This window comes from Sinohyriopsis cumingii, chromosome 15 (assembly GCF_028554795.1).
Source record: "Sinohyriopsis cumingii isolate HCF-2022 chromosome 15, ASM2855479v2, whole genome shotgun sequence".
NCBI classification, from domain to species: domain Eukaryota; kingdom Metazoa; phylum Mollusca; class Bivalvia; order Unionida; family Unionidae; genus Sinohyriopsis; species Sinohyriopsis cumingii.
Genome location: NC_142975.1, coordinates 143,946,627 through 143,974,232, shown reverse-complemented (window position 1 = coordinate 143,974,232; position 27,606 = coordinate 143,946,627). Strand labels below are relative to the sequence as shown.

General features: G+C 39.6%; 1 protein-coding gene across 2 annotated transcripts; it reads left to right on the top strand.

Moving 5' to 3' along the window:
* Positions 1 to 3,873: 3,873 nt before the first annotated feature.
* Positions 3,874 to 26,437, top strand: LOC149782972 (ras-related protein Rab-1C-like). Of its 2 annotated transcripts, none has more exons than XM_089934949.1 (4): positions 3,874 to 4,387; positions 6,852 to 7,008; positions 8,082 to 8,201; positions 25,327 to 26,437. In XM_089934949.1, the coding sequence occupies exons 1-4, from the start codon at positions 4,184 to 4,186 to the stop codon at positions 25,485 to 25,487; spliced, it is 642 nt and encodes a 213-aa protein (XP_089791075.1). In that variant the 5' UTR covers positions 3,874 to 4,183; the 3' UTR covers positions 25,488 to 26,437. The 2 variants fall into 2 exon arrangements, with proteins under 2 accessions (XP_089791075.1, XP_089791074.1); XM_089934948.1 differs by having other exon boundaries at positions 3,881 to 4,387; positions 6,846 to 7,008.
* The last annotated feature ends 1,169 nt before the right edge of the window (positions 26,438 to 27,606 follow it).

Here is a 27,606-nt window from a genome sequence, read left to right as displayed (position 1 = left end):
AGTAAAAAAGAAAAAGACTATTTGAGAATAGTCATTTGCCGTCTTAAGTTAACACAAAACCTGCCCCCCCCCCCCTTCGATTCTAATTATCTTAATCCAGAAGTATGTTCAGCATATAGGATACATTCCAAACATGTTCCACATGTTTTAATAAAGTACTTTATTCATCATTTAATAACCACTTTCACATCAAGTTTCTACTTTGAATTGTATCTCGAATCCTTTGGTCGACTTGAAAGCTACGCTACAGGTTTGTTGCACGGTGAAATATGTTACACTGACTTCTCATCTGTGGTTATTGCTTGTTCCGGTCCAGATTGAACAATAAGTACCAATCAGAAATCAATGTAGCTTATTCTCTGCGTGACAAACAGAAAGTATAGGCAGAGCAACAGAGTCTTTGCGTACCAGTGGCTGCAACAGTCTTTTGCACCTGCAGGAAGAAAAATGTGATAGATTGTGTTGGTATTCAACCTTATTCCCATGCCCGAATTTGTTCTAGATCAGATTGTCTTTGCACGAGGAAATTGCATTATTTCTTCTATTTTGAAGATATCAAAACTGAGAAACGAAATTGTAATAAGATGTTTTCAAATTATTCATGTTGTACAAAACAAAGGAAGTTTAATGGAGCCACCATTAAATGACCTAAAACATTGGATAATACTTACTGCAATCAACAGGTAGTCTGTTTGAAAACGTTGTTATCTTCTCATCATCGAGCATTTCGTATAAATATATGATAACTATATGTCTATCTTTAGTCTGCAAACTGGAAATAGGACCAGAATGTCAATATACTTGAAAGGGCACCTTCCAAAGATGAAAAGACCATCAAGTTCATATATGTGTATCGATATGTATCGTAACGCTGGCAGTGTATCGTGAATCGCATCGATACGCGGCACAGGTATATCGTTTCATCCTAGTGTATATTGAGCCTGTTCATGGAAAAAACGACCTGATGACAAAATATCGATATCTGCATTTTTCTTTTTTTCTGACAGAGTAATGCTTATTATAAATTTTAGCACAATAGTCTCATTTATTTTCCTCAGGCTTAGGAGGGCATCCATACTGATTTCCCGATGACGTTATGGTACCGTTGCACACATTTATTATGTAATAACTTAATAGGTTAAATAAATACACTCATTAATAGTTTCTCATTGAAACTTATTTCATTCCGTGAAAAAGTTTAGTTAATCGGATTCAGTAATTATGATGCATCTTTTTAATTATCGCAACGTATATCCTTTTGATTGTGTTACGTCGGGGAATGGACATGATAATTTAGCTGCGACACATTCTTTTGTTAAATTTAATTTTGTTTTAAAATTAAATTAATCAAATAAAGGCAATACATATATGGTAATGCAAACATTATTGTTCCATTATTATGACATAGTTTCACTAAGAGTCTGCTATAGAATAACATCAAACTCGTTACTCCTCTGAGGGTCTTGGGCATGTGATGGCCTGACATCAAGACCAGAGAGACCCCATCATATTCTTAAACAAATACTTTTGCCCATGTCTGCCCATTGATGCACTCAGCATCCGGTATGGATGCTTGTCGATCTCGATCGTCTGTCCCGGGATCATCATAATATTGATAGGATCCCCTGATCTGAGGCATTCTTCATCAACACTATACCGGGTGCTTCAGCAACTACCCAGAAGCATTGGTGTCCTTTGTGAAAAACACACACACACACACATACACAAACACACACACACACACACATACACACACACACAACGCATGACTATGTACTGATTTCGCATTTCGTATATACTTATTTTCTTCAGTCGTTGAGAAAAATTAAACCTAAAATCTTTACAAAATTTGACATAGAAGCATTTGTAAAATATCGTAAATTTTTTATTCTGTCGCATAAAATTCGCCCGTAAAAAATAAACAACTTGATCATCCTTCATTGTCGATAATATCAGGATCTTTCATTTTGATGTAGGGTATTATGATGCAGTGTTTACAAAGATTACGTCAACTTTGATCAAAAGGATACCGTATGCCTCGCAGGGGTTTGACGAGTTATCCGTCCTAGTCTCCCCACTGCCAGGTAGTATCTCCATCAGCTTGGGTGTGTACTACTTCTTTATCGTCCTTGTGCATTTTTCATAATGGAATTTTGATTCTAACAGGCAAAACAATTCCTCGGCAAGTGCAACCATTCCTAAAAATGACCTATGTTCCTTTTACTTTTTCGTGGACTAAGACATCAGATTCATTATCAACGTATTCCATCCAACTGTTAGATTCTTTTTCATCGGGGCTCAAATTCTCATGAAATCGTCTTATCCTTTTTCTAGGTCTATCGTAATTTAGAGGACAGTTAGTGTCCAATCTAAGTGCAGGAGAATGGGATGTGTTCAGCAGATACATCTTCCAATTGCTTTGACAAAAATAAACGCGGTTTACATAAAATAAGCAAAAGATCTCAGCAAACAAATATATATATATATATATATATATATATATATATATATATATATATATATATATATATATATATATATGCTGCAGGAAGACAAATGTATATAAACGTTTTTACAAAACGCAAGATAATTACTGTGCAGTTAACAAGTCTTTCATATTTGAATATGTGGTCTTGTGTATTTTCCCAAAAGTTTGGACGTAGTTTTGACTGCTCCCCAAACAAAAAATACCCGCTTAAAGAAAAGCTCAAAAAAGTTTATATACAATTGTCATAAAATGCATGCCCTCCATTACAAGTTACTTCATTTTGCTATAGTAAAATATATTTTGAAATTAACCCTTGTTTTTTTTTCTATTTATAGTGAAACCTTCTAAATTCTACACACTTTCGTTGAATGAAAACATGATTTTAAAACTGAAGATAGACAGGTAAATTCGTATCACCTTCAATTCTATTAAAATCAAAATTTTCGTAAAAAATAATTTTCATTTAAGGAAGAAGGGAAAAGTTTGGGAAAGAAGGAAATTGGATTTCAGCCGGCTTAACTCGGATAGGCATGTAGAATATCGAAATGGATATTGAATTCTCACGATTATGCCACCAAACCTACACCGCTATAACAGAACATTTCGTTTGGTTGTCTTTTTAAAAAGTTACAGAAAGTATAAATGATTTTAAAAAATGTTAGAAATAGTTATTAGATATCATATTATGCAATTTGCTAAGGAAATATATAGCGACTCAGCCCGGAATCGATTAATTTTCTATTGCTCCTCTCTCTCTCTCTCTCCAGATCCAGTGTGTACTTTCCTCTGGCTGTTTGCCAACAATGGTGACTCAATTCCTGCAGCTAGGTCCTTTAAACCTGATGACTCCAATCTTAAAAGGTTTAGGTTCATTAGTCTATCAGGAAAGAATAATCAGATTGCTCAGTTACGATAAATACATACATAATTATATTAACTATTTCTTTTAGGTCCCGAGTGGCCGAGTGGTCTAAAGCGCTCACCGTTACATATCACTGCCATCTCACTTCTGTCTGCGTGGTTTCTAGTCTCGGATTGGGCCAACGTGGGTATGTGAGACAGCTTGTCAGTAGCTTGTCGTAGGTCGATGGTTCTTTTCGGGGTTTTCCCGGGTTTTCTTGGGCTGAACAAATGGCATTAAACCCTAAACAACAACATTAATTGCATTTCTTCGTTTTGTCATACCTTTAAAATATTTATTTAGTAATACGGATTAACATACCCTAATTACATTTTCATCGACAGAATCAGTGAAAAACTTAAAATGCAGTTCTCTTGACACCATTTAGCTGTAACTATTGACAATGCAAATAACTTCCGCGTAATCGTGACCTACGAAAATTTGATATACTTTGAGTGGGGTTTTGCAACGTTAGTCGCCCAATGACATACGACTGGTTCATAGCTACCTACCTTAGGATAATCGTGATTGACAGAGTTGATCTGTCAGTGTGGGCCATTAACCGAGATCAGAAATCGCTCGTGTTTAAAAAGATTTTGCATTACATTTTTAACATACTGGTTCATACTAGTATTTTCTAAGGAAGTAGAGGAAGTATCGGGTACACACCAACACGTCGCATATAATACGTTTCTCGTTATTTTATTATTGGAGAACAGATGGATTCTAAATGTTAATGTGACGAGACAGGTGAAAGTAAATCAAAGACTTTTTTAATTTGACTGAGAAAAAAAATGTCGCAGCTCAAAAGACAAAAACGATTCTCCTCTTTCAAGGGTAACCCGAAATTCAAAGCTGTCTTGTTAGGTGAATTTGGAGTTGGGAAGTCAGCGCTCTTCCATCGAATAAAAGACAACATTTTTTATGAAAGGCTTCAAGCGACAATCGGAATTGAGAGCTGTTTAAAGTCATTCGATATGGACGGGGAAAAGATATCAGTGAGTATATGTATTTTCAAACCTATTATTCTTTTCTCGCCTTTCGTTAGAGATATCAAGACGTAGCGGCGTCAACAACATATTTATATTTCTTTATAAAACCAAAGTCCTGCGCACTTTACAGACAATATTGGTGCTCTGCAAAATCTGGCTCTTCATTTTTTTATTTGGCTGTTTTTTTAAATGAAAGTGAGGGGCATCTAAAAGACGCGCAAATGTTGTGATTAAACTGTACTAACGGCGACAGCCTCAAATACAGTGGAACATGCGGTGCACGAACTCCCCGGAACTAACTAACATGCAAGAAAGTCGGTTTACAGCTGCTTAGAATAAACAGATTCCGTAAATTTGGGAAGAGGAAGTGGAAAAGCCTTGGTTGTATGGTAAGCCACGCTAGTAGCATTTCAGATTTTAGTCGTCGCGAAGGAACATGTAGGCTTGGAAGAAAATATATATATATATATATTGACTCACACCCCTAAATCAGTGTTTTATACTATATTTTACAGTTTATAGTAAGACCTTTATATATATATATATATATATATATATATATATATATATATATATATATATATATATATATATATATAGGGTTAGGGTTAGGGTTTAGGGTTAGGGTTATATATATGTACGATATTGATATCTATGAATATGGACCGCAAAGAAATATGTCTTTCTATATGCTTCAACGACGGGAACTTTTAAATCTAAAATAATAATTACCTTAATATGGCTCATCAGAGGAAATTCCAACGCTTTCTGCTATATATTTTTCTTAATCGCCACCCCAAGCACCTTTCTTATCCATGGCATTGATCCTAAGGGTTGAAAACCATACTGGTTACATGTATAATATATTACTGCTATGTCTGAAGAGCTTTAGGTTGGCCATAAAAATACCGAAGTGTAACTGTACCTTAGATTGTCATGTTTGACCTTTGACCCCTCCCTAGGTACCCCACCCAAAAAAACCTAGAGACTCTGTGTGTGTGTGTGTGTGTGTGTGTGTGTTGGATTTTTAACGTAGCTTTAATAATTGTTCAGTCGTATCGATACGATGTCTGCAGTGAGGTAGTTTATAGTGATGTCTAGCACTGGGGCATCATGCCGCAGACATGTAGCATGATGCGCCGCCCAGCCACATTATCCTGACACCAGACCGACCAGTCCTAACACTAACCTCTTAATGCTGAGCGCTTAGCGAGGCAGTTGTTAGTACCATTTTCATAAATCTTTTATATGACTCGGCCGGGGATTGAACCCACGACCTCCCGCATCCGAGGCGGATGCTCTAACCCTTATGCCACCGGAGTGCTTAACCCCAGAGATGGAAGGCAAAACTAATACCCCTTTAGCACATTGTTACCAACTGGACAAGAGAACTACTAAGTTTCTCAAATTTCCACAGAGTACGGTATACACTGTAATGCGGACAAACATGTGAGGATAAATATGAGAAATGCCTAACGTCGTTGCCCATCTTTCTCTTCCGTGTTGATAGTAATTTGAAGAGTCGATTGCGGATCTTTTCAATACGGTTACCTAGTTTCGACTGAAGATTATGTTGATGTCCTTAACAGGTTGGAGAAACAGTATGGTAATTTGACAACAGCACATGTATTCCCGATAGGTTTGCACAATTTTGTGACGGAATTAATTGAGAAACTATTATTTCCCAGTTTAGGTATGTGAGTTTTGTTACTGCAAGAAAAGACGGAAATACTCCACCCAGGTTCACATCATTGCTTACTGTACACATTTTCTCTTAGAATACATTTTTTTCTCAGTTTAGCTACGTAAGCTATCTGTACTCTTAGAGTACTCGGCAAAAAGACTTTGAAAAAAGGGAAACGTTCAAATTTTGGGTATCGATATGATGTGAATTTATGTTTCAGTATGCGTTTGAACTTGATAACAACAACAAAAAACAACAATAATAATAATAATAATACATTAAGGTAGGAACAGCAGATAACACAAAAAGTAATTCATATAACAAATATGTTGCATAACATTGATGCAGTACACATACATATGACAGTCGTACTACAAACATAAAAATACATTATCCATCAAGGATGGCCCATAAAAGTTTATCCAACTGGATCTTGAGGGTCCACAATTTCTTGCAGATTATATCTTACAAATTAAAATTAAATATTCGACTAAACTGAATATTACAAACTTAAAAACTTGTTTCAACATAGATAAAATATCACAAACAAACCAATTGTTTAAATTGTGTGATTGAATTCCTGATTTGAAATGATCTGCATTGCAAATATTCTTGATAAAACTTGGTAATATGTTTCAGTAATGTATGGTGTCATAAAAGAAGATCGTCCTTGCTATGCTAACACATGGTGGTAACAGATCAAAATTAAACTTGGCATCCAAATTAATAATCTAATGAGAAACTATTTACAATAAAATTATAGGAATGCTTTGCTTTCAGTTACAGATCTGGGACACGGCTGGGGTTGAGAAATTTCGGACACTGACACGAAACTACTACCGAAACACTCAGGCTTTACTTTTTGTGTACAGCGTACACGACCCAACATCGCTTCAACGCCTAACCAAATGGATCCGAGACGCAGAAGATCAGGCGCCGAAAGGTAATTTACACAAAACTCTCTGTATGAACATTCCATGGAAGATCGAGGGTTGACCAGTGTCTCGACTTCCATAGTAGGGGCCCCGAGTGGCCGAGTGGTCTAAAGCGCTCTCCGTCACGGATCACTGCCATCTCACCTCTGTCTGCGTGGGTTCGAGTCTCGGGCTCGGCAAATGTGGATATGTGAGAAAGCTTGCCGGTAGCTTCTCGTGGGTCAGTGGTTCTTTCCGGGGTTTTCCGGGTTCTTCCTCCACCATTAATACTGGCCGCCATGTATAGCCTATCTTGTTCTGAAAAATGGCGTTAAACCCTACAACAACAACAACAACAACTTCCATAGTCTGGTTCCCTGCTTAGCATGCTCCCTGCGTTGCACTTAGTATAGTGGAGTGCAACGCAGGGAGCATACTAAGCAGGGAACCAGACTAGGACTTCCAGTGCTGGAAAATTGCGGGTTAAGCTTGCAGTTTTTAATCTCAAGACCATTTTCATATATTGTTATTTTAAAACATCTTCTTAGTGTAAAGATTTTTTTCTCGAAGCAAATTCGAAACAAGTAAATTAATTAATTTGTTTAGAGAGAGACGTAATTCATCCGAATAACATTGGATCTTTAATTCTTGCGCGTAAATTAGTTATTATTCCACTTAATTTACTGCAGAGGTTCCCCTTTTTTAAGATTAAATATGCTGTGAGTTTTAGTCTTAACAGATTTAACGTAAATCTATAGCATAGGCAAAATTAAGTCAAGTAGTAAGCAACCGTGAATACACTTGAACATGTATAGTGCAATTTTTTTTAAGGAAAAAAGTAGGAATGTTGGAAATCCAATGTGAAGGGTATTAATCTGATTCATGTTTCAGCTATGAGGAATGTTTAAAATCATATACACGTATTGATTCACAGGAAATATTTAAAATCAGATACATGACGGATATTAATTTGATTCGCATTTCAGCTATGGGACTGTTTAAAAAATCTGCCGTATGACGGGTTCTAATATGATTCACATTTCAGCTATGGGAACATTTTAAATCGGGTATATGACGGGTATTAATTTGATTTACATTTCAGCTATGAGGTTCCTCATAGGAAACAAATGTGACCTAGAAAAATCAATAAATGACCAGAGTGCGCACAACTTTGCCGCGACACATGAATGTGATGATGTATTCTTAACTTCAGCAAAAACAGGTAATTTTTTAAAATAAAAAATAATTTGCAACATTTAACAGAAGAATGATGACGTAGAGAAAGAACTGTGAAAATTCTAAAATAGGCTTTAAAATGTTACTGACAGATTCACACAATTCTGCCATATGAAATCAAGAGAACAATCAACTATAAGTCACCGAGTATTGTAGGACAATCTTGAAAATGGCTTTGATTAATATCTGACTGCATTCTAAATATCAGTCAAGGACTTCATTTAATTTCCTTATCGACTTGTACGGAATTTTAGTGACAGCCTATATATATATATATATAAATAAATAAATAAATAAATATATATATATATATATATATATATATATATATATATATATATATATATATATATATATATATATATATATATATATATATATATATATACCCACGCACATACTTTAAACTGCTTTTTAATGCTCTATTAAAAAGTGTTTTTGACATTTTGAGGAGAATAAAACTAATGTTCTACTTTCTTCTTCAATATAAGCATACAATTTGAATACTTATTTGCCAATCAAATGGCACTACCTCCAAAATTCACAAGGATTATTTTACAGACTCAGTAATGATAAAGCAAATTATGATGTATTTTGTAACACGAATTCCCTTGTCAGTTGCACGTTAAATGTAAATGACACTTGTACCATCTTTGCTGATGAGAACATTCCACATTATTGCAATACGCGAATCAATGATAAGGAAGATAAAATATTTCCCATTTTTCCTCGTCAATGAGAAAATTCATACATACCGTAACATACAAACCGTTAGAAAATATAACGATGATATTAGTCAAAATTTAGATCTCAGTAATTATATCAGTTTAGAATGGCAAAGTTCTTCTATATCTACAATCATATATTATCTTTGCCCCAAAACGTTTTTCAACATAGGTGTGTTACATGACGCAGTGATTGTCACGCTCCACTTGTAAGATCAGATAATTGGCAACTTATATGTTTTTTTTCTAATATAATTTCTATAACATTTATGTTGTGATATGATGTATATTTAAATTCGTATTTTGACACAGGATCTAGATAAGGGAAATGAGCTTTTTCCCCATCCTGTGAGGGTTTTTGAAAAGCTTTGTATGTTGTCACATTTTATATCAAAACTTACATGCTTTTTTCTAATATAATTCTATGAGATTTATAACATGATATGGTGTTAGTAGTATAGGAAAATGGGGGTTCTGGGCCACCTTTATCACTACATGATAAGAGAGTGGTCAGAAAAGTCTCCCATGAATCTATACTACTGAGTGATGGGGGTTGTGAGCCATTGGCTCTTTCATTTTTTGTCCCTAGAGATATGCTTTCATAATAGAATGTTTCTTCCGTGTTATCCCTGGAGTGTAGACAAGTTGGGACTGAGTAAGAAGAGCAATGATCCAGTGTTTGAATTAAGTGAGGAGGGGTCTCATGAATGGTTGAAGCATGCGAAGGAGTTGATAACCTATGGGAATAAGAATCTGAGTTATGTGCCTGAGATGCTTTATTGTGAGAAGCGTGAAGAAGAGGAGAACGAGAAATGATTTTTATTATTGGCTTAATAAGGTGACTCGGGTTCAGCTGGTAGGTCGTGCGAAATTCATAAAATTTGAGTATGTATTTAAGCGCATCTTCGAGAAGATAGGTCTTCGATAGCATGCAGCGAAATGTAAGTCTGTCTCTGGAAAGAACCTTGGCGAGTCATATGATAAGATTATTTCATAGGTGTTGTCTGATGCACACTAGACAAAGAGGCTGTGGGAATCCACGATTTGAATCGTTCAGTATAGCCAAACCACTTGACAAGCGATTTTTTCCCTTTGTTAGAGATGACTTTTTCGACTCTGAATACGTCCTGTTTTTTTAATTTCTGCTCGTAAAATGAGCCTTGGATGGGTTCTTCTAAGGAGTTGTTGTTGTTGTTGTTGTTGTGGGGTTTAACGCCATTTTGCAGCACACGATAGGCTATACATGGCGGCCAGTATTAATGGTGGAGGAAGAACCCCAGGAAAACCCCAGAAAGAACCACCGACCTACGAGAAGCTACTGGCCAGCTTTCTCACATACCCACATTGGCTGAATCCGAGACTCGAACCCACGCAGAGAGAGGTGAAATAACAGTGATCCGTAAAAGAGAGCGCTTTAGACCACTCCTAAGGAGTCTTAGAGCGTGTAGGTGACTGGAAGGTTTTTGAATGGTTTCCACGACGAAGACTTCTTCGGTCCAGTTGGGGGTGTATTCCATTTCAAACGTGTTTTTTTTTTTTTTTTTTTTTGTTCTTTTTTTTTTTGTGGCTGATTCTGCCTATTTCACCTACTTTGAATTTGGATCTAAAATAAGGCGTCTGTGATCTGTTGTTCTTTTGTCAGCCGATGAGGTTTCCATGGGTGTCATTTTTAGGTGTGATTATATTGGTCAACGATTTCTGGCAAAACATCTAAGTATCGGTTGGTGTTATCGCTGGTAAATCTCTTCCACATGCGACTTTTGAGGGTTATGTTAAACCGCTCTACGACGGCCGCTTTGATTTGATTGTGTGTGCTGTACAAGATAATATTATTTTTTTAAGCCAATCTGAGACAATTTTGTTATAAAATTCCCTACCATGATCTTCCCATAATTTATTGGGATTTCGTGCACCTACAATGCTATTAAACTCTTCAACGATAGATTTCCTGTTTTGTTTTTCAGAGGGACTACCCATGCATATTTGCTGAACACATCGATGACCGTCATGAGATATTTGAAATGATCGTTGTATGCGCTGTAATCTCTTATCTCGACGAGATCTGCCGACCACATAACGTCTGCCACGACCGCGATGACTCTGCGTCGTGGAAAATGAGTGCGCGCTAGTTTATGCAGTTCTTCTGCGAGAACTTTCAGTTCCGAAAGATCTTCTGCTGACTTTTTTATTTTACCTGTCACACCTATGCCTAAGTTATGTTGGTGCCAATGATGCCCCGCACAAGAGCTCGGTCTACACGTTCTCTGAAATGTTTTGGCTTGAGTGTTTTAAGTCCCTTAGCATGACTCGATCACATACCGCTTTATCGTCGGGATGATCTCTGTAACATATATCTTGATGCATTTCGATGGCACCATACCGTTGCAGGACCCCTGACCTAGTAGTGGCTCATCGTTTTAATCCAGTTGTTGTTCTAAGGGATTCCATGGCCCTGTATATTTATGTTTTGGCAACGTCCATCCACCACGAGGTTTAGGAAGCTTTCCAATGACAGCATGGATTTCCATAGCTCCTCCAAGAGTTGGTCGATGTCCACATCCTTTACAGTCTCCCACACACAGATTTCTCTCCACGCGAAGATCCTCGTAGCTCATATCGAGCTCAGTGTCTGCAATGGTGCATTTTGTATACAAAGTCATGAACTATTCTTTACCGGTGATAATGTGTCCTTTTAGAACCACACACGGTACACCTCGATTTGATAATGTGTCGATGCTTTTGGGTGACCACCTCGACATGGTTGACACTCTCCGTTTTTGGCTTTATACTTAAGTCACTACGAGATCATGATGGTTATATGAGGAGTGGATATTATTTTAAAAGTTGTAAAACAACTTCAACGACAGATTGTCCATCCTGTCTTTTTTGGATGTAGTTGATACAGTACCATCCAAAGATGATATCGTCGAAGTTTTGAAGTTGTAACGAGTTATACACAGCTTCTTTTTGCGCTGTTTTGAGATATCGCACGACTACCTCGGGAGGAGGTAAACCAAACAAATCTAAATACTCCACATCGTCCGAATGAAGATTGTTGACGATGGCGACCCAGTGAGTGCCATGTCCATCGCAATAATTTTGCAGGTTAATTACGCAGCTCTCTTCGTAGGTGATATGTTCACGAAGTTAATCTTTAGAAAAGACACATCTGAAATGTAAACGCTGCATCCTAAGAGGTTCTCCAGATCGAAGTTGCTTAACACTTTTTTTCATGCTTTTACCCCGCGTGGTTCCTGGCAACTTGAGTCCTTTTCCAAGTTCGAATAATCCTGGCAGTAAGGATCCATCGATTTCTGCTAACAGAGGTCCCATAAATCCTCCTTTTTTGGACAGCTGAGATGGGGATTGGTTCAGAACGAGAAATTCTCGCACAATCTTATGTTTAGCGAAAAATTTCGCTTGACGATGTGTCAGCATAATCTGATCGGGTCCCATGAGTGTTTGAGCCTTAATGGGGCAGGTCTTTTATGTGTGGCCGCCACAGCGACACTTTTCTTCTGCTGTAATGACAGCGTAACTTCGACTGGAACGTACGATATGGGGTTATATGAAATGCTATTATATTTTTCGTTTCCTTTAAGTTTTGTAACCGTGATTGGCTTAGCCAATGGACGAGGTGGCGATGGCTCGTTTTTGACGAGCTTCTCTACCGGCAACACTTTTGCCTAACACTGCTTCTTTAGTAGCTCCGGTAATGTCCCCCGCTGCCTGCAGCCAGTCCTAACGGTGCAAGGACGGAAGCAAAAAACGTGGGGCCATGGTCTTGACAAAGGGAATGATTGGATCCACTATTCCCTGACCATCGCGTCTGCGCTTGCGCTGAAGCATTGTCTCGGGAAAACAGTTGTCTATACAAGCATATTCGTTTTTCCGTTGTACACGTCAAAGGTCATGAATCGGTCTGAGGTGACCATCGCATAACATACGTAATTGGGAACACCAGCCTCATTACTTATAGTCCATCGGATTTCGATTTCGGCAGAAGAATCTTTGAGACGTTAGGAATGTTTTGAGACATGGAAGTGGAAGATGGGATACAAGTTCGCGAAATCGTCCAAAGAGATCTGCGTGCTCTTATCAACGTCTTGATACTTTTGCATGGCTTCCATCATTATCATGTAGACGCGAGCATAATTTCGAATTCGACAGTGAAGTTGCTCTCAAGTTCTCGCTCTGGATATTGTCTGGAGTTAATTCGGACTTGAATGCGAGTATGTCCCAGATTTTTAAACACATGTTCGTTTCTGGTTTGGTCATCGCGTTGGTCTGCTCGTTGATATGCCACGAAGACGTGTCTAGGACGTTCGCTGTCTCGATTAATGAAGAATCTCCACGACGTGGTCTTCTGGTTACCCGTGAACTGTTGCATGTAAATGCGGTGTTGGTCGAAGTAAAGTTTTTTTTTTAGTAAATCTGGCTAATGTCGATCCAGTTCGAGCAATTGTGTCGTTGATGGTGTGATTTTGGGCCCCCACAAGGACGACCACGTCATGTTGAATTCTCCATCATCGACTACCGCTGATTTGTGCATGTATTGAGAGGGCAAGTCTCTTTCCAAAACCAGCGTGTGCTTGACACCTTTGAACACGGTATGAACATGTCTGCATACGCCGAAGATGCTGAGTGAGAAAGCATCGTGCAGATAGCAGATCTCACCACAGCAGATCCTGCACCGTTGGTTCTCATATCGGCTCAGATATTCGCATCTGTTCCTGCAGAGGCTGGTCTATATACGATAACGTTAGCGCTTCTGCCTTCGTCAGCTCTGCGGAATTTACTGGGGTGTACCCGACGAAATTTGTTCCTGACCGCCGGTCCCTTGTTGATATCTCTGAATCACCACATTTGAGTAGGGCACGATCGCATGTAGTCATCGCTGTACATGACCAAGTTCACGATGGTGCTGGCCTGAGGTAAGTAGCCATTGATTTCTTCCACGATCTGATTATTCTGCTGGTATTGAACCTCCTTGAATAACGACCATCCGTTATTTTGGAGAGTTATTTACGTATTGGCTCCATAGTCCACTGGTGGGTTTGTGTTTTCCCTCGGATTTCTAGAAAGGCATTATGCGGAATCAGGTACACATCTTCGTCACGCGTCTCTACTTTTCTATTTGTTCGCCTTGAGATTGGTGATGTTGGTGTCCTGATACTCCACGTACTCGTACTCGACGGTGGAGACATCCACGGGAGTAGCATCGTTGAGACGAAGATAATCGGGGTGTAAATCTCGAATTCATGATGCTATGCTATATTACTGCTATAAAAAATTTACCATAATCTCTTTAATCCATACCCAGACATGATGGCACCCAAGGACTGACCTTTCTATCCGATCGATCGCTAAGAACTCTTGCCGATGTTTGAAGAGCCTGAGTCACAGGCATAATTTTGATGGCTATTTTTTGTTTCACAGCTGTTCCCATAGTAGAAGCTGCACTCGTAGATCCCGCTTTGGCTGCCTTGAGAGCAACTGCTGAATCTTTGGCGGCAATCCATGGAAGTACTGCTCGCACGGAAGAAAACCACGTAGATATAAATCCACCTATGATTTTACGTCGATGCACTCGTGAAGGTCTCTTCGCGACTTACGTGCAGATAATAGGTGATTCTTTCATGGTTGTTATCGACGGCATTTCCAGACTGAACGGTCAGCCAAAATGTGATTTCCGAGATCGCGTACGTGTTCGTGATAGGATAGTAAATGAAAGGATTAGGACGAATTTGCACGGGTGAACCTGGAGGTACGTTAGTCGAGGTGGAATAAATCACATTGGAATCTGAGACTACTGAGGATAATGATCCATGAACGATCAAGCAGTTGATGATGATGATATTGACATCGGTGATATTAACGAGCAGATCTCCTTCGTACAGTCCATTTTGTGTAAGAGAAGTATCAGCGCTAAACCCCAGTAGATATCACTGGACAACAAATTTTTACAAAAGTCATGTTACTGAAATAAAATTAGTCAATTCTTATCAATTTTTATGTGCTGAACACGAATATGACAGTCAAATTGCAAAATTGGCTCTAGTTTTTTTGTAATCTGCAAGAAATTAATGTTTACATAACGAAATGCATTCCAATAGTAAAAGGTCAACTGTAATAGCCTACCTATAAAAAATCAAGTCATTGACTACATCTTAGATTTCTTCGCCTGTCTCTTGTACAGCTGTTCGGGAGCATCTCTGAGGAGTGTCCAGCAGTAGTCAGCCAGCATTGTAGTGGACCATTTTCCCTGGTATCTTTGTTCCATTGTTGCGATATCTTGATGAAAACGTTCGCCGTGTTCATCACTAACAATACCACAGTTGCTAGGAAAGAAATCCAAATGGGAATGAAGGAAGTGAATCTTTAGAGACATATTGCAGCCAAGTTTCTTATACTTCATCAACATGTCTTCTACTAGTTCCTTATAGTTTTCTGCCCTAACATTTCCGAGGAAGTTTGTAGAAACTAGGCGAAAAGCATTCCATGCTTGTTTCGCGTCACCTTCCAGCAAGTTGTTGAACCGGTCATCTTTGAAAAGCTCTCGAATCTGAGGACCCACAAAAACTCCCTCTTTAATCTTTGCTTCGCTGAGTCGAGGGAATTTTTCATGCAGGTATCGGAATGCTGGCAAAGTCCGGTCAATGGCTTTCACGAAGTTCTTCATCAAACCTAGTTTGATGTGAAGGGGTGGTAGCAAGATTTTCTGAGCCTCAACCAGAGCTGGGTGTTGGATATTCTTCTCTCCAATGGCTACATTCTGCCTGTGAGTCCATTCCTTCCTCATGTAGTGCATTTCCCTTGCTCGGCTATCCCACTCGCATAAGAAACACATGTATTTTGTATATCCTTGCTGCAGTCCCATTAAAAGGGCAACTACCTTCAAATCACCACAGAGGTACCAGCTGTACTTGTTATACTCAATGGAATTCAGTAGCTGCCTTAAGTTATCGTATGTCTCTTTCATGTGGACAGCATACGCTACTGGAATAGATGGAAGAATGTTTCCATTGTGCAAAAGCACAGCCTTGAGACTCAGTTTCGAAGAGTCCACAAATAGTCTCCATTCTTGTGGGTCATGAGTGATTTTTAAAGCATTCATGAGGCCCTCAATATCGGAACAGAATATCAGATTACTTTCCTTTCTGAAGAAAGGCTCCAATTGCTGGTGGCGCTTTCGATATGCAGTAATTGTGACATCTTCTTCTAGAAGATTCCATTGTTGGAGTCTTGATCCTAGCAATTCTGCCTTGTTCTTTGATAAGTCCAAATCACGAATCAGGTCATTTAGTTCTTCCTGTGTTATTCTGTGTGGGGTTGATGATGCACCACAGTGAAAATCTGGATCACTGCATGCTGATGGACCAGGAGAAGAACAGGTCGACTCACCTTTGTCTTCGTCAGATGAATCAAGAGAATATTCTGCTGGAGGTTCTGGAATAGGAAGTCCCTCACCATGTGGAACTGGTCTCAATGCAGACGGAATGTTTGGGTAGACTATTCTCGACTTCTTTCGCTTCGTTATTCCGCCGGAAAGAGGAGGAACCAAGCAGAAGTAACAGTCATTTAGGTGGTTGCTTGGCTCTCTCCACACCATTGGGACTGCAAACGGCATTGATGACCTTTTGCAATTCAACCACTGTGAAAGCTGTGTTGTACATGTAGCACAGCATATATGCGGAGCCCAAGGCTTGTCTTGGTCACCAACCTTGCATCCGAAGTAAAGATGATATGCCTTCTTCACTTGAGAATTGATACTTTTCTTCTGGTTGGCAAATGTCACTTCCCCACAAATATAGCAAAAATTGTCCGCGGTATTAACACACTTTCGAGGCATTACTGTTCTTTATTGTACGTAAATGGATAAAATAATAAGTTTTATGTAACAGTAGCTTGAACTGTCTCGCACAACGTCTAAAATATTTTAAATGCTGAACCTATCTGATTGGGCTTTATATAGTACACTGCTTACGTCAGCTTCAGCAGCCGCCTGGCATTAGTATAATAGGCCTACACATGTATAGCACACTGCTGACGTCAACTTACTTCAGCAGTCGCATGGCATTAGTATTGCATTGCATCAGAAAATGATGCAATCAACTGTGGATGATGTGTGCATGATGGTATTATGCAATGTTACATCATTATTCCGGATGTTGCTGCAGTCCTACTGGAGAAATTTACACAGTGAAACATAGAAAATGAGGTATATGAATATCTTCAAAACGAGAGCCAATACAAATTTTTCACGGTTATATTCGTGTTCGGCACACCAAAATACTACAGATTAGGGCCTTTTCAAGTCAGTAATGATTTCACTGTTGACCAGTGTATTCGATCGAGTTAGCGATGTCAAATCTTACGATGTAATTTCCCAAGTGGGTGATTCTAGTACACAGCGTGGAATAGTTAGGCTCGATTTTAATATTGGCAGAGACATCTCCATTCGCGGTGATCAGTCGGGACATTTCTGTGGAGATGTTAGTAATGCATCCAGCTGGAGAAATCGTCATCGTTTTTTGTTGAAGTGCGACTACAGATGAAAATCGATTATTGTTGTGTGTTAACGTTAAAGACACTGATCCAGACTACGGCGTATATCAAGGTTATTTCGTATGACGACTGAAAATCGGCTTCCAACGGAGGATCATGCATCACCGTGGATGTGACCGGTCGCGAATCGAAAAACAGCGTGGTATAGTCCATATTGGAAAACGTTGTTTTCTATATCAAGTCCTCGTACAAAATGCGCTAGTGATGTGACATGACTAGCTTTCATTTTGTTATCGATCGATTTCCATCCTTACATTTTCCGCTTGTTTAGAAGCGATCAGAAACTTGAGATGCAAGACGATCCCGGCGGCAGTATGAAAGTAGCGGATGCATTTTCCAGTCTTCCCTTTTTCGATCTCCTGTTGACGTCTTATCACCTCTGATTTTTTAAAGCTTATCCTCTTTCGGCAGCTTTGCTATTTTATTCATAATGTCCATATTTTACGTATAGGATTTATTGGTATCAATGAACCCATCATGCTACTCATGCTACTAGCTTCAGTAAGTGCCACACTGAACTTCGCTCGCCCTTTGAATCCAATACGTAAAAATTATCACTCGTTATCGCTAGTAGATGTTGCCCGGATAGCGCTGCTCCGTCATGGGAATCATAGGTGTAGCTTCGTGGCGGTAAATGTGTTCTATGGTCTTGGTTTGGTGCGCCATATGAACGTTAAAATCCTTTGACCGTTTAAGCAGCTATTTCATGTAGGGGTTTTCGGTCTCATCCTGATGATTTTCAATCCATGGTCCGTACATCAGCTTGACTCCGCTGACCAAGTGACGTCCAGCGCGTGCCTTAAAGTACTTGAGTATCCTCGGAAGACGATCCTAAAGCATCAGCAGCATAGACATTGAACTTTGGAATCGTTTCTTGCAGAAAGCTCTCCAGCCGTTCTTTGCTGGATTGTGCTGGTTGATAACCACTAACACTCTTCATATATTCTGAGGCTCTAGTGAACTTATCCTTCTCATGTTTTCAAACAATTTCCTCCTGCAAAAATTTCTTCGGAAACTTTTCTTATTCCTGCTGAATGTGTTCTTCTTCTTTTGTGAGGATGTCGAGAACAGCCTCGGTGGTCATCTGTTTCTCTTTCATCTTCTGGAGTGACACGGGCGTTCCTTTTTCTTTTATCCAGCTTCCGTTCGTTTCATCATATCTGAGATGTTGCCTTCCGGTGACGGTGGCGTAAGGTCCTGCTGAGTTGATTTAAGCATGTATAATAACTGATCTTCCTTGACATCTTTCGTCGTTCTGGCCTCGTCGAGTTTGGTCGGAATGGGTTTGAACAAATCTCAAGCCACATTGTGTTGAAACATCTGCTGACCTACTTTGTCTTCGATAACAAGTTGACGTAAAGGCGCCCGTTGGTCGATAAACTTCTTGAGAACGTACTCGCGATAACGACGTGTTGTGACTTTTTCCAACGATGGTGTTTATATACTAATCAGGCTGGTAAAATTCTTCAAAGCATTTTCGATAGCTGTCCGGAATCGTTTCCGCATCGCGACAAAAGGTCATAAAATCATATTTAGAACTCGACGTTGCTGCTGCATAACAGTCTTTAAATTGTTTGGCAGTAATGCCACGGCAGTTTTCTCTCGCGATCGTGTCGATTTATCTTTTATCGAGTCCTAAAAATAGCACATATTCAGTCGGATGTATTTCGGTACATCTTAATACGACGGAGTAAGATAGAGGCTGTTGCATCGTTTGTGTCGCGATAACGAAAAATTCTCGTAGATTTTATTCATATTCTCTCTATATATTTTAATGTCGTCAAACACGATGATCTTGAGTAGGTCTGAACCCAGTTCTTCCACAGGATGAATCTATTCTGGATCTGCAATCGTGGATACGTTTCCGGAAACATCGTTTCCTTCCACGGTAGTTCCGAACTCGTTTATCGTTTGATATTTGTCCTGATGAGGATTGATCGTAAATAGGACCACCCAGCCCTGTTTCAGCATGTTATTCAGAAACTTGTCCATGAGGTTTCTTCACGACCAGTAGGACCCACGATTATGTAATGGCAATCTGGCATCAAAAATTATTATCCTGATTTTTTGTTTTTTCGTTCCGGTCGAAGTTAATGATGTTCATATTCAATATAATTCACCATGTCGTTGACGTCTTTGAGTACTCTGGTCGGAACTGGAAGTAGTTCTTCTGTGGCTAAATTGGACAAGAAATTTAACCGCTCTCGAAGATGTGGGTTATCCAACTCCTGGCGCAAATGACGCACGCTGGTCTCACGTGAACCTACTCGCACATACCAAATTATCGTTGGCGGTGGAATGATGACGGGAAATCTCAGCATGGGTAGAATTAGCGTGTATGGCCGTTCATGGATAACACTAACACAATTTGGTATTCGCAGCTCAACTCGTTGGAAATACTAAATTATCCACGACGGGTGGAAAACTCACAATGACTCTCACCTTGGCAGCGTGGACTAAAATGGTAGTGACGGATTATCCACTCGCAGCCAACAGCGAAGTAGCTATAAAAATGTACGTGAACACAATGTGGGATATGTTCCGATTCTCTGTGGAGACACGAATAATTACTGCAGCATCGTCTTGTCAGTGTCGTTCGGATAATTGTCCTCGTTTAAGGCCTATTTGGTATTTTCGATAGATCTTGTGGCAGCTCATTGAACTGGAAACGACTGGGCGAATAACGGGGTCACTTCTTATTTTTGGATGCAGATACAGCTTACTGAAGCAGTGGTGATGTAGAAATTTAGGATCCAAGGATGAAATAGTAGCAGCGAAAGAATTCTCACGAGGACACTCAACGGTGTCAAACCCGAAAATACCTTGGATGCCTTATATACCGGTACAGCCACAATATAATTGCTTCCTCAAGTACGTATCTGAAATATTCTACGTTTAAATTCATGGCACTCACAGCAGACCCCCCCCCATCCCAGCTTGATCTATTTTTAGATTTATATTCTGGATGATTTTATCAAGATCATCTGCTATCTTGCATGATCATGGCAGAAATCTTGCGCATCACTACAGAGCTGTACCATTTGTTGTTCGACGATACTTATAGACAGGATGGACAGTACGCTGACAAAGACCAGAGCGTGCTGAAGATGGTCACGGGAGTAAATGTGGAGTTGAATGAAGTGAGAAATATGGTAAACCATCATTGGAAGAGGCTCACGAGAGATGGAAACATCACGACGTGAAACGGTCTCATCTGTCTGCGGGGTGCATGCCACAACAGCATCTCAGAGACGCCATCGATCGATATTTGACCGCCTTTAAATGTTGTAACGATAGAGAGTCAGCACGGTTAGTCAAAATCATTGAAGGCATCGTACACGACATCATTCACGAACTGCATCCAGACGTCCTTGATTTTATCGTGATAATTGGCTACGTCAAATGAAGACGGTTTGGTCTAAAGGAAGGCAACGAGGCACACCGAATACATCATGACTGCATGAACAAGGTGGTATAACGAAAACGCTTTCGCGTTAATCGAGAACTCAGAGACGCTATCGATCAGCGAAATCTTTTTCAGCACGTAGGACTGGAATACGAGGACGTGTACACGATCCTGGCAGTGATGGCTCTTTGGAGATCAACCCTTCCAAATATGAATCTCTCTTGGATGTTGTGGATCTTTCTCGAAAAATAGTAGCTTACGAAAAAGTCAATATAAACGTGAAGAAAATGGCGAATACTTTTATCATGTTTACAGATATGACCGTGGTGATCCATGCAGCATCACGTTTGGTGTGGTAGTGGTGGACAATTATTATGAATATTTAGAGATATTGGTCTGTAAGCGGATCCTGACACGTTAGCAGATCTTGTAAAATTAAACCATGTGACTAACATTAAAGGAAATATGTCGTGTTTAGAATACCAATAAACCGTGACATCATCAACGAGTTCGACGACAGAACTATCCAAGTAGATAAAACGCACATCAAATTCCTCAAAGATTACCTGCCACAGATTGAAACGCTCATCAAGAGTTTAGGAGCATGAAGTCCATTCTTGACTTCAATCACATCGACAAAAACTTGTCGATGGAGCAGCAATGCGAACTAGAATCGTATTATCGACATTACCATCGACGAATCTATGTCTATAGGCATGCGTACCGACGTTACAAACGAATATTGAAAGTCATTTCGATGATTCCGATCGCCGTGAGGGCCACGAGAGAGATTTCCACAGGGGCTATATCTAATCGGACGATGTTGATTTTGTCCGGAGCTGGACTGGCCATGAAACGCCTCGAGCCACGATTGGAGGTCAAAAAGCACTAAACAGGCTATGCTGTCCTATCAGGAAATGCTCCATAAAATCCGATCGTATCTGCGCGGAGCTCCCTTTGACATGTCATAGCTCATTCAAGAGATGAGGACTGTTGACAACCTCATCGTGGACATAGTAGAAAACCAGTACGGACTGACGCTGCTAAACCGATTCTAAAAGGTGCATGACCAAAAATATGAGACTTGATTCTATAAAAGATATCTGACAACGAGATCTTTGTCACCGACGTGATCTTCCATCACCCAGAAATGCTTCGTGAAGCCATCGCACGGTGTTATGAAATCACGTTCCTGTAACGCTAGAACTAACACTGACTGAGCAGCGCGTGGAAATTATCCCGAGACGGCGTCGTGAAGTTCTTCTACGATGAACATCTGACAGGTAGAACTGCATTCGATGTACGAGTAAAACAATGCTTAAAAGGATCTTAAAATTAGCTTAGTATAGATGGAGGAGGTAGAGATGACTGGTGGCGTGGTGGAACAGACGCAATATCTCACCTATGTTATCGTGGAAAATCCAAAGATCTCGACGATGCTATCGTGAATGCGTTCCATCTCAACATAGACATCAACGTGTCTCTCTCACTCGCCAAAGTAGTGGGCATAGGACACAAATCTCGTTTTCTTCACGGCAGCACAGCAGAAGGAGCTCTGCAACAATGACACGCTCAGCGTCGTCTACGATAAAGAACTCCTTTTCAAGCATTGCATCTCTTGCATGCATCGAGAAGAACTCCTCAATCTACCGAGGCATAATAAAATTGTGAAAAGGTAGTTTTCTTAAATATATTTAGCCATCCGTCAGGACTTATCTCTACGTTTCACAGCCGATTATCGGATTTATCGACGTTGATTAAGTCATTGATGAAAAGAAACGCATTCAAGCCATATGAAAAAATCCTGCCACGTTGATTCCACTCTCACTACCACAACTACGACATCATAAAGCAGCACATCGATGCCGCATACGTGAAGAGTACTTTCAACCTCATGATAAAAGAAATCAGAGACTATTGCCATTAAAATAGATGCTATCGAGGAGCCGCTCATGATCACTTTAATCTACGCTTCAAAGAGCCAGACTTCCTTCCAGTCATCGCGCATGATCTACGAGGGTACGATGGACATTTTATCTTGGCAGCACGCAGTCATCCACGTGTCAAACCACTTCTCGCCGATGTGGGAACTCAAAACAAATATATCCCGAACAGTTCTGAAAAGAACATGTCATTCTCGATTGCTCCTTTATGATACATCGATTCGTTTCAGTTCATGTCGGCATTGCTAGAAGAACTCGCCAAAAACTGTCCTCAGTTTACCCACCTGGAAAAAAAATTGGTGACAAAGCGGACTTGCTCAAGCAAAAATGTGTCTATCCCTATGAAAATATCGATGTATGGTCAAGATTCGATGAAACTTCGTTGCCGCCTCAAGACGCCTTTTATTCCCATCTATATTTCTCAGGCATCACCAACGACGAATACCAGAATGCGTGCAAGATACGTAGAAAGAGCTGGATTGTCACACTTTCATAGATTATAATGACCCGTCCGTGAAAACTGACGTACTCTTACTCACGGATTCTTCGAAATTTTCAGACGAACATGCCTAGATCATTACTAACTCGATCCCTTCTGGTGTTTCTCCTCATCAGGACTCTCCTGGGATGCTCTCCTCAAACAATCCGGAGTGACCCTAGAACTCTTCATCGGTCCAGACATGACTGTGATCGTGCGAGGATGCATCTGCGTCATCAGCAAAATCACGCCGTCGCCAACCACAAATACTTGTCCAACTACGATCCCACTCAACCTTCCACCTATATCCTCTGCCTAACGATAATAATATGTATGGTGGGCCATGTCACAACCGCTTCCCATAGGCTTTTTTACTGGATCACCGGTGAACAGTTTCTTTAGGAAAAACAAGCGGGATACCACGATGATTGGGGTTATTTTGTCGAAGTCGATCTTGAGTATCCACAATATCTACACGATGCTGATAGCGATAATGCCTTCTGCGCTGAATCTATTTTTGTTACCCATTCCATGCTCTCTCCACAACAACTACAACAACAACACCAATTCGGATTCAGAGATGCCAAGGTAAAAAATCCTGATACCTGATATCAACCACAAAACCCACTACAAAATGCATCATCGACTGCTCGAACAAGCTCTCCAACACGGACTCGTTCTTGACAAAATTCACCGAACACTCAAGTTTCATCAGTCACCTTGGATGAAACCCTTCATCGACTTCAACATGACACAACGAGCCAGAGCCACCGCCACCTTCGGTAAAGACTTCTTCAAACTCATGAACAATAGCGTCTTCGGAAAAAACCATGGAAAACATTCGACATCGCAAGACAATAGAAATCGTCAATGACGTTCGACGGCGAGATAAATTCGTGGCCAATGATGCCTTTCTACGCATGAACTCGTCACCATCGAATCTAGAAAAACTAATCTCAAGCTAGACAAACCCATCTACGTCGGAGCAGCTGTTTTCAAGCTCTCCAAAACGCTTATGCCCGAGTTTCATTGCGACTTCATAAAACACACCTACGGAGACAAAGCCACGCTACTCTTAACCGATACAGGCTCACTCGTCTATGAAATTCACACCGACAACGTCTACGCAGATCTGTATCAACACAGACATCTCTTAGATCTTAGCGACTATCCACAACACAGTCCCTTCCACTGCGACGACAATAAAAAGGACTTAGAAAATTCAAAGATGAAACTCAGGGCATACCCATCAGGGAAATCATCGGACTTCGAGATAAAATGTACTGCATCGCTCTTGAAGATGTCACTGTCATACAGAAAGCCAAGGGAGTTTAAAAAAAAAACGTCACTGCTAAAATAGCAACACACCAATATTACATACATGCACTACACGGACATCTCCAATAATACTCCATGAGCACATTCCGATCACAGCAGCACAAAATATATACCATACTCATTCACAAAAAATGACTATGCCCCTTTGATGATAAACGTTACTCCACCAATGGCATTCATACACTCGGTCATGGACACGAGGACACACGAGACTAAAACAAGATAGGAAAAAAGAGCTAGGGACAAAAAAAAGAAAGACCCAGTGGCTCAGAACCCCCATCACTCAGTAGTATAGAACCATGGAATTCTTTTCTGGCCACTCTTTTATCACGTAGTGATAAAGGCGGCCCAGAACCCCCATTTTCTATACTACTTGTGTTTATTTTAATTTGTATTTGGAACAGAATGATTCAGATAAGATTTATGAGTTTGAATCCTATACTGGGATTTTTTATTGCAAAATGTTATACGAACTTTTACATTCAGACTAAAATTTTGGTCGAAGAGTCACCTTAATCTCTGGAACAAACACATCGTATCATGTTTTCATTTACTGGATAACAAACAAATTTAATACCAATGTTATGATGTGCTTAATTACTGTATCAGATTCAAATACTTTAAAGCATACCAAATTTAACGTCATGTTTCAGGTGAAGGCATTGACCAAGCTTTGGTGAAGATAACAGAAAAACTCTTGAATTTCTACCAAGGGCCATTCATGATGGATAGTACTTCTACATATGAAGACAGCATATCTCTTACAAAGGATAAAAATAACAATAGGATGAAAGAGATATCTTGCTGCTTTTGATTGATCCTGTCCAATAGATGGATGTAAACGTGCATTGTTTGCATATGCATTGGTCGTACATACATTATTACTTGTACATGGACAAAAACTCATACGAACACAATATCTCATAGAATGGGTTCAGGTCCAACGTGAGTTTTGATATGGATGCCACGTAAAACTTATATAAGAAGAATATAAAGAAGACGAAATAAATGGACTGGATCTGGGGCACAAGGCCTTTTTTGTACCCATCAAAATGTGGCATTGAAGTCTAACCCATTCATGTATACTCTCTTAAGACTGTGATTTCATATGAGGATAGTAACTGGTAACGGAAAAGGTCATTGTTTGTATCTGTCGAAAGAATTACGGTTGGGAAGTTGTCGATGAAATAGTTGAATACGGTTATATTTACTAAATTGTTATACCTTTCACCTTGAGTCAATTTTGCACTTAGACCGTCGGCATTGCTGACAGGGGGCTCGAAGCTATTTAAATTTAAATTGTCCATCCTTCTCTGGTGTTAGAAATAATACCGTAGGAGGCACGTGACACACTATAAGGCAGTACAATATACGACTCTCGTGGACTGCATTATAATGAGGGAATGCTGTATGATGTACTTCATTGCAAAGTGGTCGCACTATAAGGCAGTATATGGTTAAATATCTTGTTTGACAGCAGACAACACAGACTCTGACATGCTATTGCATATTGTGTCAGCAGATCAGGGTGTAAGTTATTTGTTCGACTGATTGCTTCTAACAAATTGGAAAGACCCAGATCTGTTGGCACATTATGTAATAGCAGATCTGGGCCTGTGCAGTTTTGCAGTTGGACTTATAAGCGAGCATAGAGGTCTTACAGTATGCGTACTACACTCAGAAAAGTGACTATTATGTATTGCTTTTACATAAGCAATTCCTTGATAATAATAAAAATTATATCAACGTAAGAGATATATATTATGTTGAAGTTTATTTCCTATTTGTAAATTAAATGGCAATGAAAAGATAACTCTTTAGTGCCCTTTCAAAAATTTATTTTATCAAGATATATTCAGTTGGTATAGATTATTCATGAAGTAAATGTAATGCGACGTCAACTGTTCCTCACTGAAGAAACTTTTAACACAACATGCACGGCACTTTAATTGCCGAGTCTACTTTTCTTCTTGTTCTCTTTTGTCAATATTATCTGATAAAGAAGAAAACCTAAGGTTGACTCCTTTTTATTGAAGAAAACACTGGAACTGACTTTTGCACGCACATATACGAACTGTCAAAATATTTCAGTTTCCAGTTTAGTCAACTAGATGAATAACTGAATACCCATTTTTGTGTTGTGAAGTCAACCAATACACTTTTTATGAATTTGAAGCGATGACATGATTTCTTAACTTGGCTTGTAGCTACTGAGCTATAACTCATTAGAACTCACGAGTTTGACAATATACCGTTATTTGTTCCCCCGTAATTAAGATAACAGTTTCTCTTAAATAGCGCCAGTCATGTCACCATTTTCTCTCGTACTGTTAGATTGTGAGGCGGACGAGTTGCATATATTGTGCTCGGCATTATCTATGTATGGAACTGGCTATAGTATGAATGTGGTTGACGACATAGTTAAATTTGAACAAAAAGGAAATCTGCGATTTTGTTTACCCTGACATTCTTAAAATCTTTAATATATACGCCTATTTCAACTAACTGACATCATGTTTACATAATAGGCTATTCATCGCGCATGATGACATCGCTCAACAAAATTGTTTAAATGCCGAGATAGCCTGGATACAGCAGTACACTGTAACGGGACTTGCTACTAAATCAGACAAGTATGGCCATAGTTTCATTTCATTATGCTGTTATTATAGGGTTTAACGCCATTTATCAGCACAAGATATGCTATACATGGCGGCCAGTATTAATGGTGGAGGGAAAACCCCGGAAAGAACCACCGACCCACGAGAAGCTACCGGCAAGGTTTCTCACATACCCGCATTAACCGAGCCCGAGACTCGAACCCACGCAGACAAAGGTGAGATGGCAGTGATCCACTGCATGAATTTTAAGAAGATCATTATAATCGGCACTCATTTCTTTCGGCGTAAGCACAACAGGATGTTTGTGATGTG

Excerpts from the sequence above, each read along its gene's own strand:
- LOC149782972 (XM_089934948.1), top strand. The coding sequence starts at position 4,184 with ATGTCGCAGCTCAAAAGACAAAAACGATTCTCCTCTTTCAAGGGTAAC. Across the intron at positions 4,388-6,845 it reads TGGACGGGGAAAAGATATCA|TTACAGATCTGGGACACGGC; the intron begins GTGAGTATATGT and ends CTTTGCTTTCAG. Across the intron at positions 8,202-25,326 it reads CTTAACTTCAGCAAAAACAG|GTGAAGGCATTGACCAAGCT; the intron begins GTAATTTTTTAA and ends GTCATGTTTCAG.